This window comes from Thunnus thynnus, chromosome 1 (assembly GCF_963924715.1).
Source record: "Thunnus thynnus chromosome 1, fThuThy2.1, whole genome shotgun sequence".
Lineage (NCBI taxonomy): Eukaryota > Metazoa > Chordata > Actinopteri > Scombriformes > Scombridae > Thunnus > Thunnus thynnus.
The window spans coordinates 4,642,929-4,655,849 of NC_089517.1; the positions used below are offsets into that span (position 1 = coordinate 4,642,929).

A 12,921-nucleotide genomic window follows, 5' to 3' on the forward strand; every position below is an offset into this window, starting at 1 on the left:
GTTGTCTGTCATCAGTGATGGCTCTTCAGAGGAGGGCATGTCAGGGTTGGGATCCCCCAGTGATGTTTCCTTGTCTCCTCTGTCCTGGAGCGTCACTGGAAAATATCTGGCCTCTGCTATGGAAAAAATGGTCAACATCTGGCAAGTTAATGGTATAAAAATTTATTATTTCCAGCTCCTCCGGGGTCTTAATTCTATTAGTTTTTTTTTTTTATACTTTGTGTTAATGATGAGCTCCATTAGAGTTGTTTTGAGAAACTGTTTCAGCATAAAATGTGTGTATGTGGCCCCAGTTCATATAACTGGTGTGTGAGGTCCACAGAATATGAATGAGAGGGCATTAAGATTTTATAGCCCATTAAAAATAAATATGCCTTGGGACTGGATGTGGTCCAATCATCATTTCCTGCCTCCCACCACACACCCTGCAGCACATACCATCTGTCCTTGGCCACTTTCAATGGCTTCAAGGATGAAAGTCCACAATTACATTAGTATTAGCTTTCATGAGCGCATTTTCTCTTGTGCCTCTGCAATATGAATGCATCCTTTACTGCACAAGCAAATGAAACTCTGTACATTAGCATTTCTCTGTGGGCATTGTTGTATAATTAGTTCAAACCACATGATGTTGCCTCTCAGTACATTTTAAATCAGCTTATATATTTGTGTACAGAATAAACACATATTCTCAGTGTAATAAAAACAGCTTTAAGTTAACTCTGATCTCTTCTCTACTTTTAAGGTGGTAAGGGCCTTCTGGACGTGCAGCCTCACTGGGTGTCGGCGCTGGCTTGGCCCGAAGAGGAAGCAGAGTCTTTGTGGTGCGGGGAGCCCATGGACATGCTGCTGGTGGGTCGGATGGACGGATCTCTGGGCCTCATCGAGGTGCTGGACACCTCCAGTATGCACCGCACCGAGCTGGAGCACTGCTACAGGAAAGACGGTATGAAGAGGAGGGTTTTTATTTGTGATTATTCTATTTTTTTGTATTTATAATTTCACACAACTGAGCGATTGTCAGTAGTTTAAATGTCTTTGATAATTATTCATGTGAGTGACAAAGTGAACTTTTATCATCCTCCCTCAGTGGCAGTGATGCACATAGCCTGGTACAGTGAAGACAAGCCTTTCGCTGTGGGCTACGCAGATGGCAAGCTGCTGATTGGATCCAAAGAGCCGTTAGAAAAAGGAGCCATTGTGGTCATTGATGCACACAAGGTAGAGCAGTACTGCACAAACACTGCGTTTATATACCAGTATTTGTTTTGTTGTTTGGAGACAGTGTACGCCTTAGGATGCAAGACAAATTTCAGAAATATATTATGATAATAACGTGAAATCAATCAATGTATTAAGGAGCCAGGCGACAGTCACCTCTGCAAACTATCTGAGTAGAGGATTAGAGAAGCACAGGTAGATTTCTACTGGAGAATGCTGTTTTCATTGCCGTGTTTACAAGTAACCAGGTTGTTAATTGGCTTTCTACAAGTATTCATGTGCATAACAAAAGAACTGCAGACAGGAAGAGTAACAGCATAGCTCCTGGATGAAAGCTGAGATCATGACATGGACCGATGCTTCCTCTTATTTAAAATAAAACCATCCAAAGTCTGACTGAAACTAACACAAAGTAGCCTGTAGAAGTGACATTTAAAAAAAGGCAGAAATCAGTGTTTTTCTATCACTTGTACAGTTAAAATCCGTGAGACACACTTCCAGAATAAGGTCGGAGGAAGCAGAGAAATGTGGTTACTGAGGTGCTGCATGTGGACACAGATTTACAGTTACCTGCTTACTTAATTGCAATGAATTAACGAAGTAGTTTTGCCCTTAAATTGGTGGATACTTAATAATTTTTTTGCATACTGAACCTGCATGTTTATTTTCCAGGAGTCAATCACCAGTATGAAGTGGAGTCCTACCGGTCAGATCTTGCTGACTTGTGCCAAAGAAGAGACGGTGAAGCTTTGGGCCAGTCCCGACTCTCACTCTGACTCAGGCTCTGGCTGGTACTGCCTGCAGAGTATAAGACAACCCTCCCTGGTTAACAGCGTGGCCTGGTGCAGCCTGCAGGGACGAGGACCGAATCCCCTCAGCATGCTGGCCATGTAGGTCGTTCTGTGATACTAAAGAGTTTTACGTACAGAAGTTAAAAAGCCGGGTCGACCGATGTATTGATCACACACTGATCAGACAAGTGATTGAAGCTTTTACTTAATTCATTTTTTGGCCTTTTGTTGTGGACACTGATTGCTTATCTGTTCATCAAGAGCTCCTGTTTTGTATCACATTGTTTTTTCAGAATCATACTTTTAACTGATGTCAGATAAAGTGACTGAACTGTACGATAGAGACAATCAGAGCTGCAACAATTTGTCGATTAATCGTTGGTGTCAAATGTCAGACGTCTGAATTTAACTGGTTCCAGGTTCTCAAATGTGAGACTTTGATGCGTCTTCTTGACTTGACATGATAGTAAACTGATTTTTGGACTGTTGGTCGGACAAAACAGGACGTATTTTCAAAGTTTTTTGATGTTTCTGAGACAAAACGATGAATTGATTGATAATGAAAAGAATCGTTAGTTGCAGCCGTACAGTACATTAAAACATCCAGTGTCTCACTCTAAAATCTTCCTTTAACCACTGACCGAAATATTTTAGCAGATTAATGTCAACATCCACACGTTTAGGCATATTTGAAATGTTAAGTGACTCACGTTTAGATTTCTACACACCTGACAGTAACTTCTCAGCTAATCTCCACAACAAAACATTTTCATTTGGTGCTTTAAGCCAAAGCGACTTATAAGCAAGAAAAGAACAGCTGTTTCACTTCCAGCACACACACAGAAATACATTTGCTCCAGAAACATAAGAGTTTTCGTAGCCTGCAGGTTTTTCAAACCATTTCTCAAGAAATCTCAAGGAAACATTCTCATTTTTTTTAAACACGTTGGCATGTTGACAACATATTTCCCAAAATAGAGAAGTATTTCCTTTTGGTTTGGTCGAAACTTTTCATGTGTCATTGTGTTTTTCAGATGCTGCCAGAACGGTCTGGTCTCAGTCTGGACCGTTCCTCAGGTCATCTCCAACTTCCCAGAATCCTGTTCCTCTGAATCAGAGGGATGGTGGGAGAACGAAGCAAACCCTAAACTCATGGTACTTTATTCATTTAGTTAACAGTTACTATTAATTGTCACCTGACATGTTGAATGAAAGTCTGAACTGATGAAGTGAGATGTTATTGAGCTTTTTTCTTTTAGGATATTACAGTATAATCAGGGTAAAATGCAAAAAAGGGACATTTTTTAGTTTAGTTTTAGTTAGTTTTTCATTTAACTGGATTTATTTCACTGTTTTATTATTTTACTTCCTTCCTACTTTAAATATATTCTCATATTTTATTTGTTTAAAATGTCTAATCTGTGCATTTTATGTATGAAAGGTGCTACATGAATAAAGTTAACTGTCATTTTTATTATTATTAACTTCTTAAATGTTATCACCACACATCCAGACAATAGCACAGCAGACATGTTGCATTCTTCCTCTCACATACTGTCGCTGTGGTTGCGTTGCAGTCCTCCCGGTGGTCAGAAGGTGGAGCGACGTGCGTTTTCCAGCTGAAGGGCCACATCACTCCAGTAAGAACGCTCGCCTTCAGTCCCGACGGTCTGGCTCTGGCATCTGGAGGAGTGGGAGGCCTCATGAACATCTGGTCTCTGAGGGTAAGAAGAAGAAGAAGAAGAAGTACACACACACACACACACAGATGGAGGTGAAAACACCCACACAGGATATATGTAAATACTGCAGGTACAAGTCAGAGATACACAGATGTGCAAGAATAAAAGAACAAATGATTAATTACATGCTCATCTTTACTGGCAGCTACAGAACACTGTGTGGTTTACAGTGACACTGAATACCACTGCACTGGAGTCACTGTGTGTGTGTGTGTGTGTGTGTGTGTGTGTGTGTGTGTGTGTGTGTGTGTGTGTGTGTGTGTGTTCAGGACGGATCAGTCGTCCAGACAGTAGTAGCCGGTTCAGGGGCGATCCAGAATATCGTCTGGATCCCAGATGTGGGTGTCGCCGTCTGCTCCAACAGGTCAAAGGTAAGACCTCTCCCTTCGCCTGAGTCAAACTTTTCCACAATTTTTAGCCGCATCACTAAAATAAAATTGAGTATTTATTTACTCCCTGGTCTGCTTCACCTGTGTGTGTGTATGTGTGTGTGTGTGTGTGTGTGTGTGTGTGTGTGTGTGTGTGTGTGTGTTCATCCAGGATGTGCTGGTTGTGAACAGCTCCAAAGAGTTCATGGCGTCCAACCATGTGCTGGCCACTTGCCGCACAGCTCTGAAGAAGCAGGGCGTAGTCGGCCTCAACATGGCGCCCTGCATGAGGGCTTTCCTGGAGAGACTTCCTGTCATGCTGCAGGAGCAGTACGCCTACGAGAAGGTACAGAGACGTTTATTGTGCTCAGTAATCTTAAAAATAGCTGAAGGAGAACAGTACTTGGTTTTTAGAGAAATAATCCACCTTAAAACATTATATTTGAGACGTTTCGCTCCGCAGATAACTGGCGAGGTTTACATAACGTAACATCAAGCAGATTGATTTGATTTGACAGCAGAAAATAGTTTGTTCAACGCCTGAAGATCTCTGTTAGATTGAAACCTCGCTCTGTTGAATTAAATTTGCTCGGAGCTATCAGTGCAGTGTGTTTCCCACAATATTAAAATTTCTTTGTGGTGGTCGAGCAGTCGTGTGACACACAGAGGAAGCTCCGCTATTCAACGCTCATAAACTGAAGTCTTAATAAGGAATTAATTCTTCCAATCTGCACAATTTCAGTCCCAAAAGACTCGAGTTGATCTGCAGTTTCTATCAGCTCTGAATCATCATGTGTTTCATGTGTGAACTGTGAAGCGCAGGAATAATGACGTTAATTGGAGGAGGTTGATGTTCTCTGTCTGTTTAGCTCTGTTTGGTCTAATTAACCTCGGGTCTTTTCAAATCCGACCTACGGAGGGTTTCAGAATCAAAGTAGGCTTGTTTATAAGAGGCGAATTAGTGCGTCATTGTTCACAGATGAAGCACGGAGACCAAATTTTCCACCCACAAATACTCCAGAAAGCCTCCCAGTCTTCATGCACCTGTTTAAGATCCAGAATTTTATAATAATAATATTAATTATAACTTTATTTGAACAGCACCTTTCAGGCAAAGATGAAGCCCAAAGTGCTTCACAAAAGTTACAACGCTGCAACTAACGATTATTTTCATCACAGATTAATTAATGTTTATTATTTTCTCTATTAATAGATTAATTGTTTGGTCTAGAAAATGCCAGAAAATGGCAAAAAAGGTCAATCAGTGTTTCCCCAAAGCCCAAGTTTACATCTTCAAATGTCTTGTTTTGTCCTGAACAACAGTCCACAACCCAAAGATGTTCAGTTTACTGTCAGAAGACAAAAGAAACAGAAAAAAATATTCACATTTGAGGAGCTCGAATCAGAGAATTTGGAAATTTTCCTCTTAAAAAAACTCCAAATGATTAATAAGTTATCAAAATAGTTGGCGATTAATTCAGCAACTAATCGATTAATTGACTAATTGTAGCAGCTCTACAAAGTTAGGCCAAAAACTAAATTGAAAATAAAAATTAAAAAGACAGAATTCATCATCATTAATGGTATTTGAGAGTTTTAGAGCACCTGAGGCTGAGTTTCATCGTTCTGATTGTTTCTAACGTCGTCTTTTCTCCTCGACTTCCAGCCTCATGTCGTCTGCGGGGAGCAGCTTGTCCACAGCCCCTACATGCAGTGCCTCGCCTCCCTGGCTGTGGGTCTCCACCTGGACCAGCTCCTGTGTCGCCCCCCCGTGCCGCCTCACCTCCGACACTGCCCGCCGGAGTCTGGCACCGCCATCTGGAGCGCCAGCGAGTGGGCTTGGTTGGACTGCTTCTCCACGACGGTCAAAGCTGCCGAGGCTCTCGCTCGAGGCGCCACCTTCCCCGAGTCGTTCTCCGTTCCTGACCTGGAGCCCGTGCCCAAAGATGAAATGGCTCTGCTCATGGTGAGGGAGGCTGCTGCTGTTAAAACTGTAATTTATGATGTAATGAACACCTGTGTCACGTGTAATAAAACGTTTTAAACTGTGTTTTTCCAGGACAACAGTAAATGGGCGTCTGGTATGGATGAACAGATCATGTCCTGGGCCACCTCCAGACCAGAGGTGATTTAGATTAGCTGGAATAAATCAGACTCTGACTCTCGAGGTGATTGCTGCTGTTTTAACCCACTTCTTTTGACTTGTTTGTCACTCGTGTTGGGTGTTTCCAGGACTGGCACCTCGGAGGGAAGTGTGATGTGTTTCTGTGGGGTGCCGGGCGACACGGACAGCTGGCAGAAGCTGGCAGAAACATCCTGGTGCCAACGACTGCCCCGTCCTTCTCACAGGCACAACAGGTACACAGACGATTGTCATGTCTTTGTTACACACATCACATCCAGTTACATCACGTGACAGTTAAGGATTTAGATGTAGTTCTTATTTTTAGGCACGCTAGCAGCAAGACTGTAGGGACGGTAATGCTGGTCAGTTGGTCCAAACCTAAATATCTCAACAGCTATTGGTTGGATTGCCATGAAATGTTGTACACAAACTCATGCCTCCCCCTCAGGATAAATTATAATCCTTTTGGTGACCCCCCTGATGTTTCCTCAAGATCCATCATCAGGTCAAAGTTTCAGTTTTTTAGTTTCAGTACTTTAGTTTATGACCAAATACCTACAAGACTGATAACATTCTCATGATCCTCAGCTGTACTTTGTGTTTTGCGGTTTATAGCAAATGTTAGCATGCTAACATGCAAAGCTAAGATGATGAAATAGTAAACATTACACCTGCTAAACATCAGCAGGTTTGCATTTGCATGGTTAGCATGTTAGCATGGCGACATTAGCATTGAGCGCAAAGCAACACTGTGCCAAAGTACAGCCTCCAAGCAGCATGTATACTTTTAGAATACATTACTAGATTTTTTTTCAGGCCTGGTGGTATGCACTGAAAAAACCCTTAAGGGACGAGGCACATGGGATGGTGTATATATATTTTTGTTTGCACAGTATATTCAAGACTTAAACAAAGCGGTCACAAGGAGAGGATGACTTAATTAGCTGCATTTATTGCATAAAAGTAAGCTGTCCCTCTCCTTTCTTCCCCATCTGTATTTTTTCTTGACTCCAGAGTTTTGGAGAAAAACATTGATGTATTTGTTTGTCCATCATCGCATCAAAAAAACATTTTTTTGGGCCTGGTGGGGGTTCTTATTGGCCCAGTGTACAATTATAGGGGAAACACTGCGTTTATTATCTCTTTCTTACACTGCATACATATTCCAGCACTATTAGATATATATTTTTGCAGTAAGACAGAAAAGAAGCATGTTAAGCAGAGCAAAGACATTCAGTTAAGTAAGACTTAAATAGAAAATTCAAAAATACTTCAAAGAAAATACAACAACAGCACTTAAAATAATACTAAAATAATAATTATGACCAAACTACAGGTGCTTCCACTGACATGTGGATTCTCCAGCTTAACAACTGATCCTTGTTTCTGTCCAGTGTCATAAAATGAGACGATGATTTATACTCTGTATATACCACTAGACCAACCTCATTTCCTGCATCTGTTTCCTCTTTTACTCTAACCTCATCTGTTTCCTAATTATTCCCTCATTCGTCTACCTGTCATCATCTCTCCTCCTCCTCCTCCTCCTCCTCCTCCTCCTCCTCCTCCAGGTGGTTTGCGGTCAGAACTGCACCTTCGTGATCCAGCCTAACGGGACGGTGTTGGCCTGCGGAGAGGGCAGCTACGGCCGTCTGGGACAAGGCAACTCTGACGACCTGCATGTCCTCACCGTCATCTCAGCTCTGCAAGGTGGAACTGAATCATCTGTTGTTTGTACTACACACAATGCTGTGAGATAACACAGGATATATATTTGTGATAAAACTCAAAGCAATTAGATCAGCTGAGAAGACAGAAATAATACAGTTTTAATTTTCACAACCTGTAGATGCAGCCTGGAAATTAGATGATTTTTTTTTTACGAGCAACTAGATCAGAGTACTGGAGGTCCTGATGCAGAACTATTTAGTTGATACAAGCTCAAAATATCTCTCTCTGTCACACAGTGATGCTACAGAGTGGAGTTTATTCTACTCATAAAGTTGCTCCACAAAAAATATGAATGATTTTTCCAATTTATTGCATTGACGAGAGGGCGAAACCCAATGTGGGATATCTAGATTTTAAAGGAATAAATGTGGTAGTTACTCCTTCACTGACTGTCCGTCCGTCCCGTTTGTTTCTCAGGTTTTGTCGTGACTCAGCTGGTGACATCATGCGGCAGCGACGGCCACTCCATGGCTCTGACGGAGAGCGGCGAGGTGTTCAGTTGGGGAGACGGGGATTACGGCAAGCTGGGCCACGGGAACAGCGACCGCCAGCGTCGACCCAGACAGATCGAAGCCCTGCAAGGAGAGGAAGTGGTGCAGGTCGGTCTGTCAGATTGAAACGATGATGGATCATCTAGTTAAAAGGGTTTAAATACTAATATACAATTTCATTAGCTTGGGTTCAGTCATACTTTCTTTTCTTTTTTCTTTCTGCCAACATTTTTTCTGTTTTTCCTCTCCAGATGTCCTGTGGGTTCAAACATTCGGCGGTGGTAACAGCTGATGGGAAGCTTTTCACATTTGGTAACGGTGATTATGGCCGACTGGGTTTGGGAAACACCTCAAACAAGAAGCTACCAGAGAAAGTCACCGCGCTGGAGGGCTACCAAGTCGGACAGGTTGGACAAAAATACATGTCTGAGAAAGTACCAGATGACATTTATCTAAAGATTAGTGTGAATATTGAAGTAAACTATCGTTATTTAGTGCTCGCAGACTCTTAATGGTGAAACAGAATCACCAGTGAACCTTTCAAGGCTGCAGAAAGAGGCATTCATTTTTGTTTGACAGCTTAAATATCTGCAGGCTTAGTAAACACAGATGAATGTAGACAGCGTGGTGTTTACGTTGGCCCGTTCTCTCTCCTCAGGTGGCTTGTGGTTTGAACCACACTCTGGTCGTCTCTGCTGATGGAATGATGGTTTGGGCTTTCGGTGATGGAGATTATGGAAAACTGGGACTTGGCAATTCCACAGCCAAGTCCTCTCCTCAGGTAGGCACTGTGAGGCCTGCTGGGTGATTGGAACTGTAAAAACGGAATCTTCATCTATTATACTGCTGTAGTTTTTTTTTTTTAAATGAATGTAATGGAGGTTTATTTTGAATTTTGATTCCCTAGAAAGTGGACGTTCTGTGTGGAATCGGCATCAAAAAAGTGGCCTGTGGGACACAGTTCTCTGTGGCTTTAACCAAAGATGGCAAAGTGTTTACGTTCGGCCAAGGTAATCAATATTTATTTATTTATTTATTGTTGTTTTAAGTGAAATAGTTTCTTTTTGACAGCTCCCGATACATGAGTGGTAATGATGAATATCTGTATATATAATTAGGTCAAAAAGCTGCAGGCGCAAACGATGAAACTCCTCTCAACTTAATAAAACAAACAAACCAAATAAACTCTGAGCTAATAAATGATTCATCAATGATTTCTTTTTAACATTTTCAGAGATTGTGAGCTCTTGATAACATGCACTTTGAGTGGATAGCGGCCATGTTTCGTTTCATAAAGTCACAGTTTAGGGCCAGAAAAACAGAAACCAGCCTCAACTTCATTCCCAGAATTCATGCAGTAATAAAGATAGCAGTATTTTCACAATAGAGGTTTTTATTGTTTGTTTGTTTTGTTTTTTTTTACACATAATTCACTTTTTTTTCCATTCCTGCGGCAGACCGTCTGATTGGCCTGCCAGAGGGCCGAGCCAGGAACCACAACCGTCCCCAGCAGGTGCCAGCTCTGTCAGGGATCCACATCCAGGATGTGGCTGTAGGAGCCGAACACACTCTGGTTCTCTCCTCCACAGGAGACGTTTACACCTGGGGCAGCAACTCTGAGGGACAGGTAACCTGCTGACACACTGAACCCCTGCTAATGATGCCAGGATGCTACTTATAACCTTATCCAGCCAGTAAATGTCCTGATTATAAATATATCTTTGCGGTGCAGCTGGGTCTGGGTCACACCAACCATGTAAGAGAACCAACGCTGGCGACGGTGCTGCAGGGCAAGAACATCCACCAGATCTCTGCTGGACGCTGCCACAGCGCCGCGTGGACGGCTCCCTCCGTGCCGCCTCGAGCACCAGGTTAGACACACACACACATAAAGCCCATCCCCCCTCCCGCCACGCCGCCGCCGCTGCTTGCTAATGGATACACACTTTATCCCAGAGGTCAGATTTCCTGCGGTGCCGCTGGGACGCGCAGTAAATACCAAAGCAACAAACGGCACATTTTTGTCAGATGAGGCACCGTCATTGTTTGGTGAACAAACACTGAGGAATTTCATGCAAAGCTGCCACGTTCCAGTACGAGTATGTGCCAGAAAGACTATTTTCATGTAGTTGTAAAACAGAAAAAATATGTGAATACCTCATAAAATTTTAAGGGGAACTTCACTGATTTTACACATCAAAGTGTGTTTCCAGGTGTTGTGGAGAATCAGAATCAGAAACGGGTTCATTTCCAAGTAGGTTCGCTCATACAAGGAATTTGCTCTGGTGTTGTGATGCCTAACAATCAAAATATACACAAAAATCAATCATATAGAATAGAAATGGACAATAAAAAAGTGTAAAATATGTTCCAAGTGAAAAGAACTTACAAGTGAATAGAATCAAATGTAGAAAATACTGAGCAGGAACGTGCAAATGTGCAAATAATAATAGTAAATCTACAAAGTTTGCATTAATGTAACGCTCCATTTCAGACGCATTAATAATAAGATTTAACGTTAATGTGAAACAGGCCTTGTTGTTGATGAGGCCAGCTGCAGTCGGGAAGAAACTGTTCTTGTGGCTTGAGGTTTTGGTCTGGACCGCAGCCTCTGGCCGGAGGGGAGTGGTTCAAGAAGTTTATGTCTGGAGTGGGAGGGATCGGCCATAATCATTCCCGCTCGCCTCAGGGTCCCCGAGGTGTCGGTTGAAAAACTACAAGTTTGAAAAGTTAAAAAAAAATAAAATAAAATCTGAGGGTTTGGAGTCAGAAAGAAGTCAGACCTCCTCTGTAGCTCCTCATCTCTGCTGGAGGCTAGCAGCTCCACGCTACGTTAGCCGCTACTAGCATAACACACCATGATCAGACAAAGCAGTCAAGTTGCATTGTGGGTAACGTAGGCGAAGGAAGAGGAATGTGTGGAATAATAAAGATGATATCTCTGATTCTGATACTGTATACTACTGAGATTGTTTACATTTGATTTGATTTATTGAACAGGACAGTGTGCAGTATTAAGCATAAATGAAGCACTGCACCAGAGTTAGCTTGAAGCTAATTTGCATCTGTAGTCCATTACAATCAAAACAAACAACAGCACAACAACAAACAGTACACCCACAACAAAATACTTTTCCTTGATTGTTTCTATAAATTAGTTTTTACGCTCTACATCAAGATTTCTGTGTTCAGTGTGACTTCTAGCAGCGACCCAAGAGTTTCACCATTTCTATCTCCCACCCTCACCTCTTGTCCCTTTTCTAATCCTTCTCTGCTTCATCCTCCTCCTCTCCCTTCACCCTCTGGTCATCTTTCCGTCTCTCTCTGTGCGTCTCGTGGTCCTCAGGCTCGTCGGTTCCTCTGCAGCTGGGTCTGCCCGTGGCGGTGCCTCCTCAGTACAGCGGGCTGAAAGAGGTGAGCATCGAGGCGGTGAGGGCTCGTCTACGCCTCCTCTACCACTTCTCCGACCTCATGTACTCCTCATGGAGACTTCTCAACCTCAGCCCCAATAACCAGGTACGCAAAGAGCCGCAACACACACACACACACACACACACACACACACACACACACACACACACACACACACACACACACACACACACACACAGTGTTGAGGTAGTGTTGATGAATGTGTTACCATTACAATAATTATGACGCCACAGGAAACGCTGCGTACTGTGTTTTGATTCTTTGCTCCAAACAGCTTTCAGAGCACATGAGACAGAAGGTGAAAGTTATATAATGACTGTAAGATGTAATACCTGTTTTCCAGCTTTAATCAGGGGTTAGCTTTGAAATCTTAGTCCAGGATACAGATCAGGACTTGAGAAAAATATCACTTTGTCACAAACTTCAGCAAATGACATGGTTTGTCTTTACTGCAGGGAACAAACTGCCTTTCTCATAAAGTCAGAGAAAGTAACTTGATGACTGTAGGATGTCAAATTTTAACCTTTTTGACGCCGTAAACGCTGATTCAAACCGTTTTGAAGGGATTTTGCTCCTAATTTGCACAAAGTTCTCTTGATTATTTTATGTAAGCAGTGTGTTTCACTCTGTTATGCAATGACGGTAAGTTTTATTTATTTATGCAGAGCTGCACCTCCCACTACAACGCTGGTACCTGGGGGATCGTCCAGGGCCAGCTGAGGCCCCTGTTGGCCCCCAGAGTGTACACTTTGCCCATGGTGCGCTCCATCGGCAAGACCATGGTGCAGGGGAAGAACTACGGCCCCCAGATCACCGTCAAACGGATCTCCACGCGGTCAGTACTGTGTGTTTGTAACCTTTTACACGTTTCCCAGTTTGGCTCTGACAAACATGTTGAAATAAGACAAAAGGTCACAGTGAAAATACATCAGTCAGGTACTTTGTTTGGCTTTTATGCCTTTATTTGAAACAGTAGAGGAGATTATGATCCGCATAATAGAGCTAAAATGTCTTTGAATT

The 12,921-nt window shown here is 42.6% G+C and overlaps 1 protein-coding gene across 8 annotated transcripts in view; it reads left to right on the plus strand.

The window, feature by feature from the left end:
* herc1 (HECT and RLD domain containing E3 ubiquitin protein ligase family member 1) overlaps positions 1–12,921 on the plus strand; it is a 70,739-nt gene that overhangs the window by 44,909 nt on the left and 12,909 nt on the right. For all 8 annotated transcript variants that reach the window (XM_067602282.1, XM_067601869.1, XM_067601781.1 and 5 more), the window contains 20 exons: positions 16–152; positions 746–946; positions 1,091–1,221; positions 1,894–2,111; positions 3,047–3,167; positions 3,590–3,736; positions 4,024–4,125; positions 4,295–4,468; positions 5,789–6,088; positions 6,182–6,247; positions 6,355–6,480; positions 7,819–7,957; positions 8,396–8,577; positions 8,721–8,876; positions 9,128–9,250; positions 9,377–9,479; positions 9,927–10,096; positions 10,202–10,340; positions 11,816–11,985; positions 12,567–12,736. In XM_067602282.1, coding sequence (XP_067458383.1) covers positions 16–152; positions 746–946; positions 1,091–1,221; positions 1,894–2,111; positions 3,047–3,167; positions 3,590–3,736; positions 4,024–4,125; positions 4,295–4,468; positions 5,789–6,088; positions 6,182–6,247; positions 6,355–6,480; positions 7,819–7,957; positions 8,396–8,577; positions 8,721–8,876; positions 9,128–9,250; positions 9,377–9,479; positions 9,927–10,096; positions 10,202–10,340; positions 11,816–11,985; positions 12,567–12,736 — 3,075 coding nt within the window. The remainder of the gene's footprint in view (positions 1–15; positions 153–745; positions 947–1,090; positions 1,222–1,893; positions 2,112–3,046; positions 3,168–3,589; positions 3,737–4,023; positions 4,126–4,294; positions 4,469–5,788; positions 6,089–6,181; positions 6,248–6,354; positions 6,481–7,818; positions 7,958–8,395; positions 8,578–8,720; positions 8,877–9,127; positions 9,251–9,376; positions 9,480–9,926; positions 10,097–10,201; positions 10,341–11,815; positions 11,986–12,566; positions 12,737–12,921) is intronic.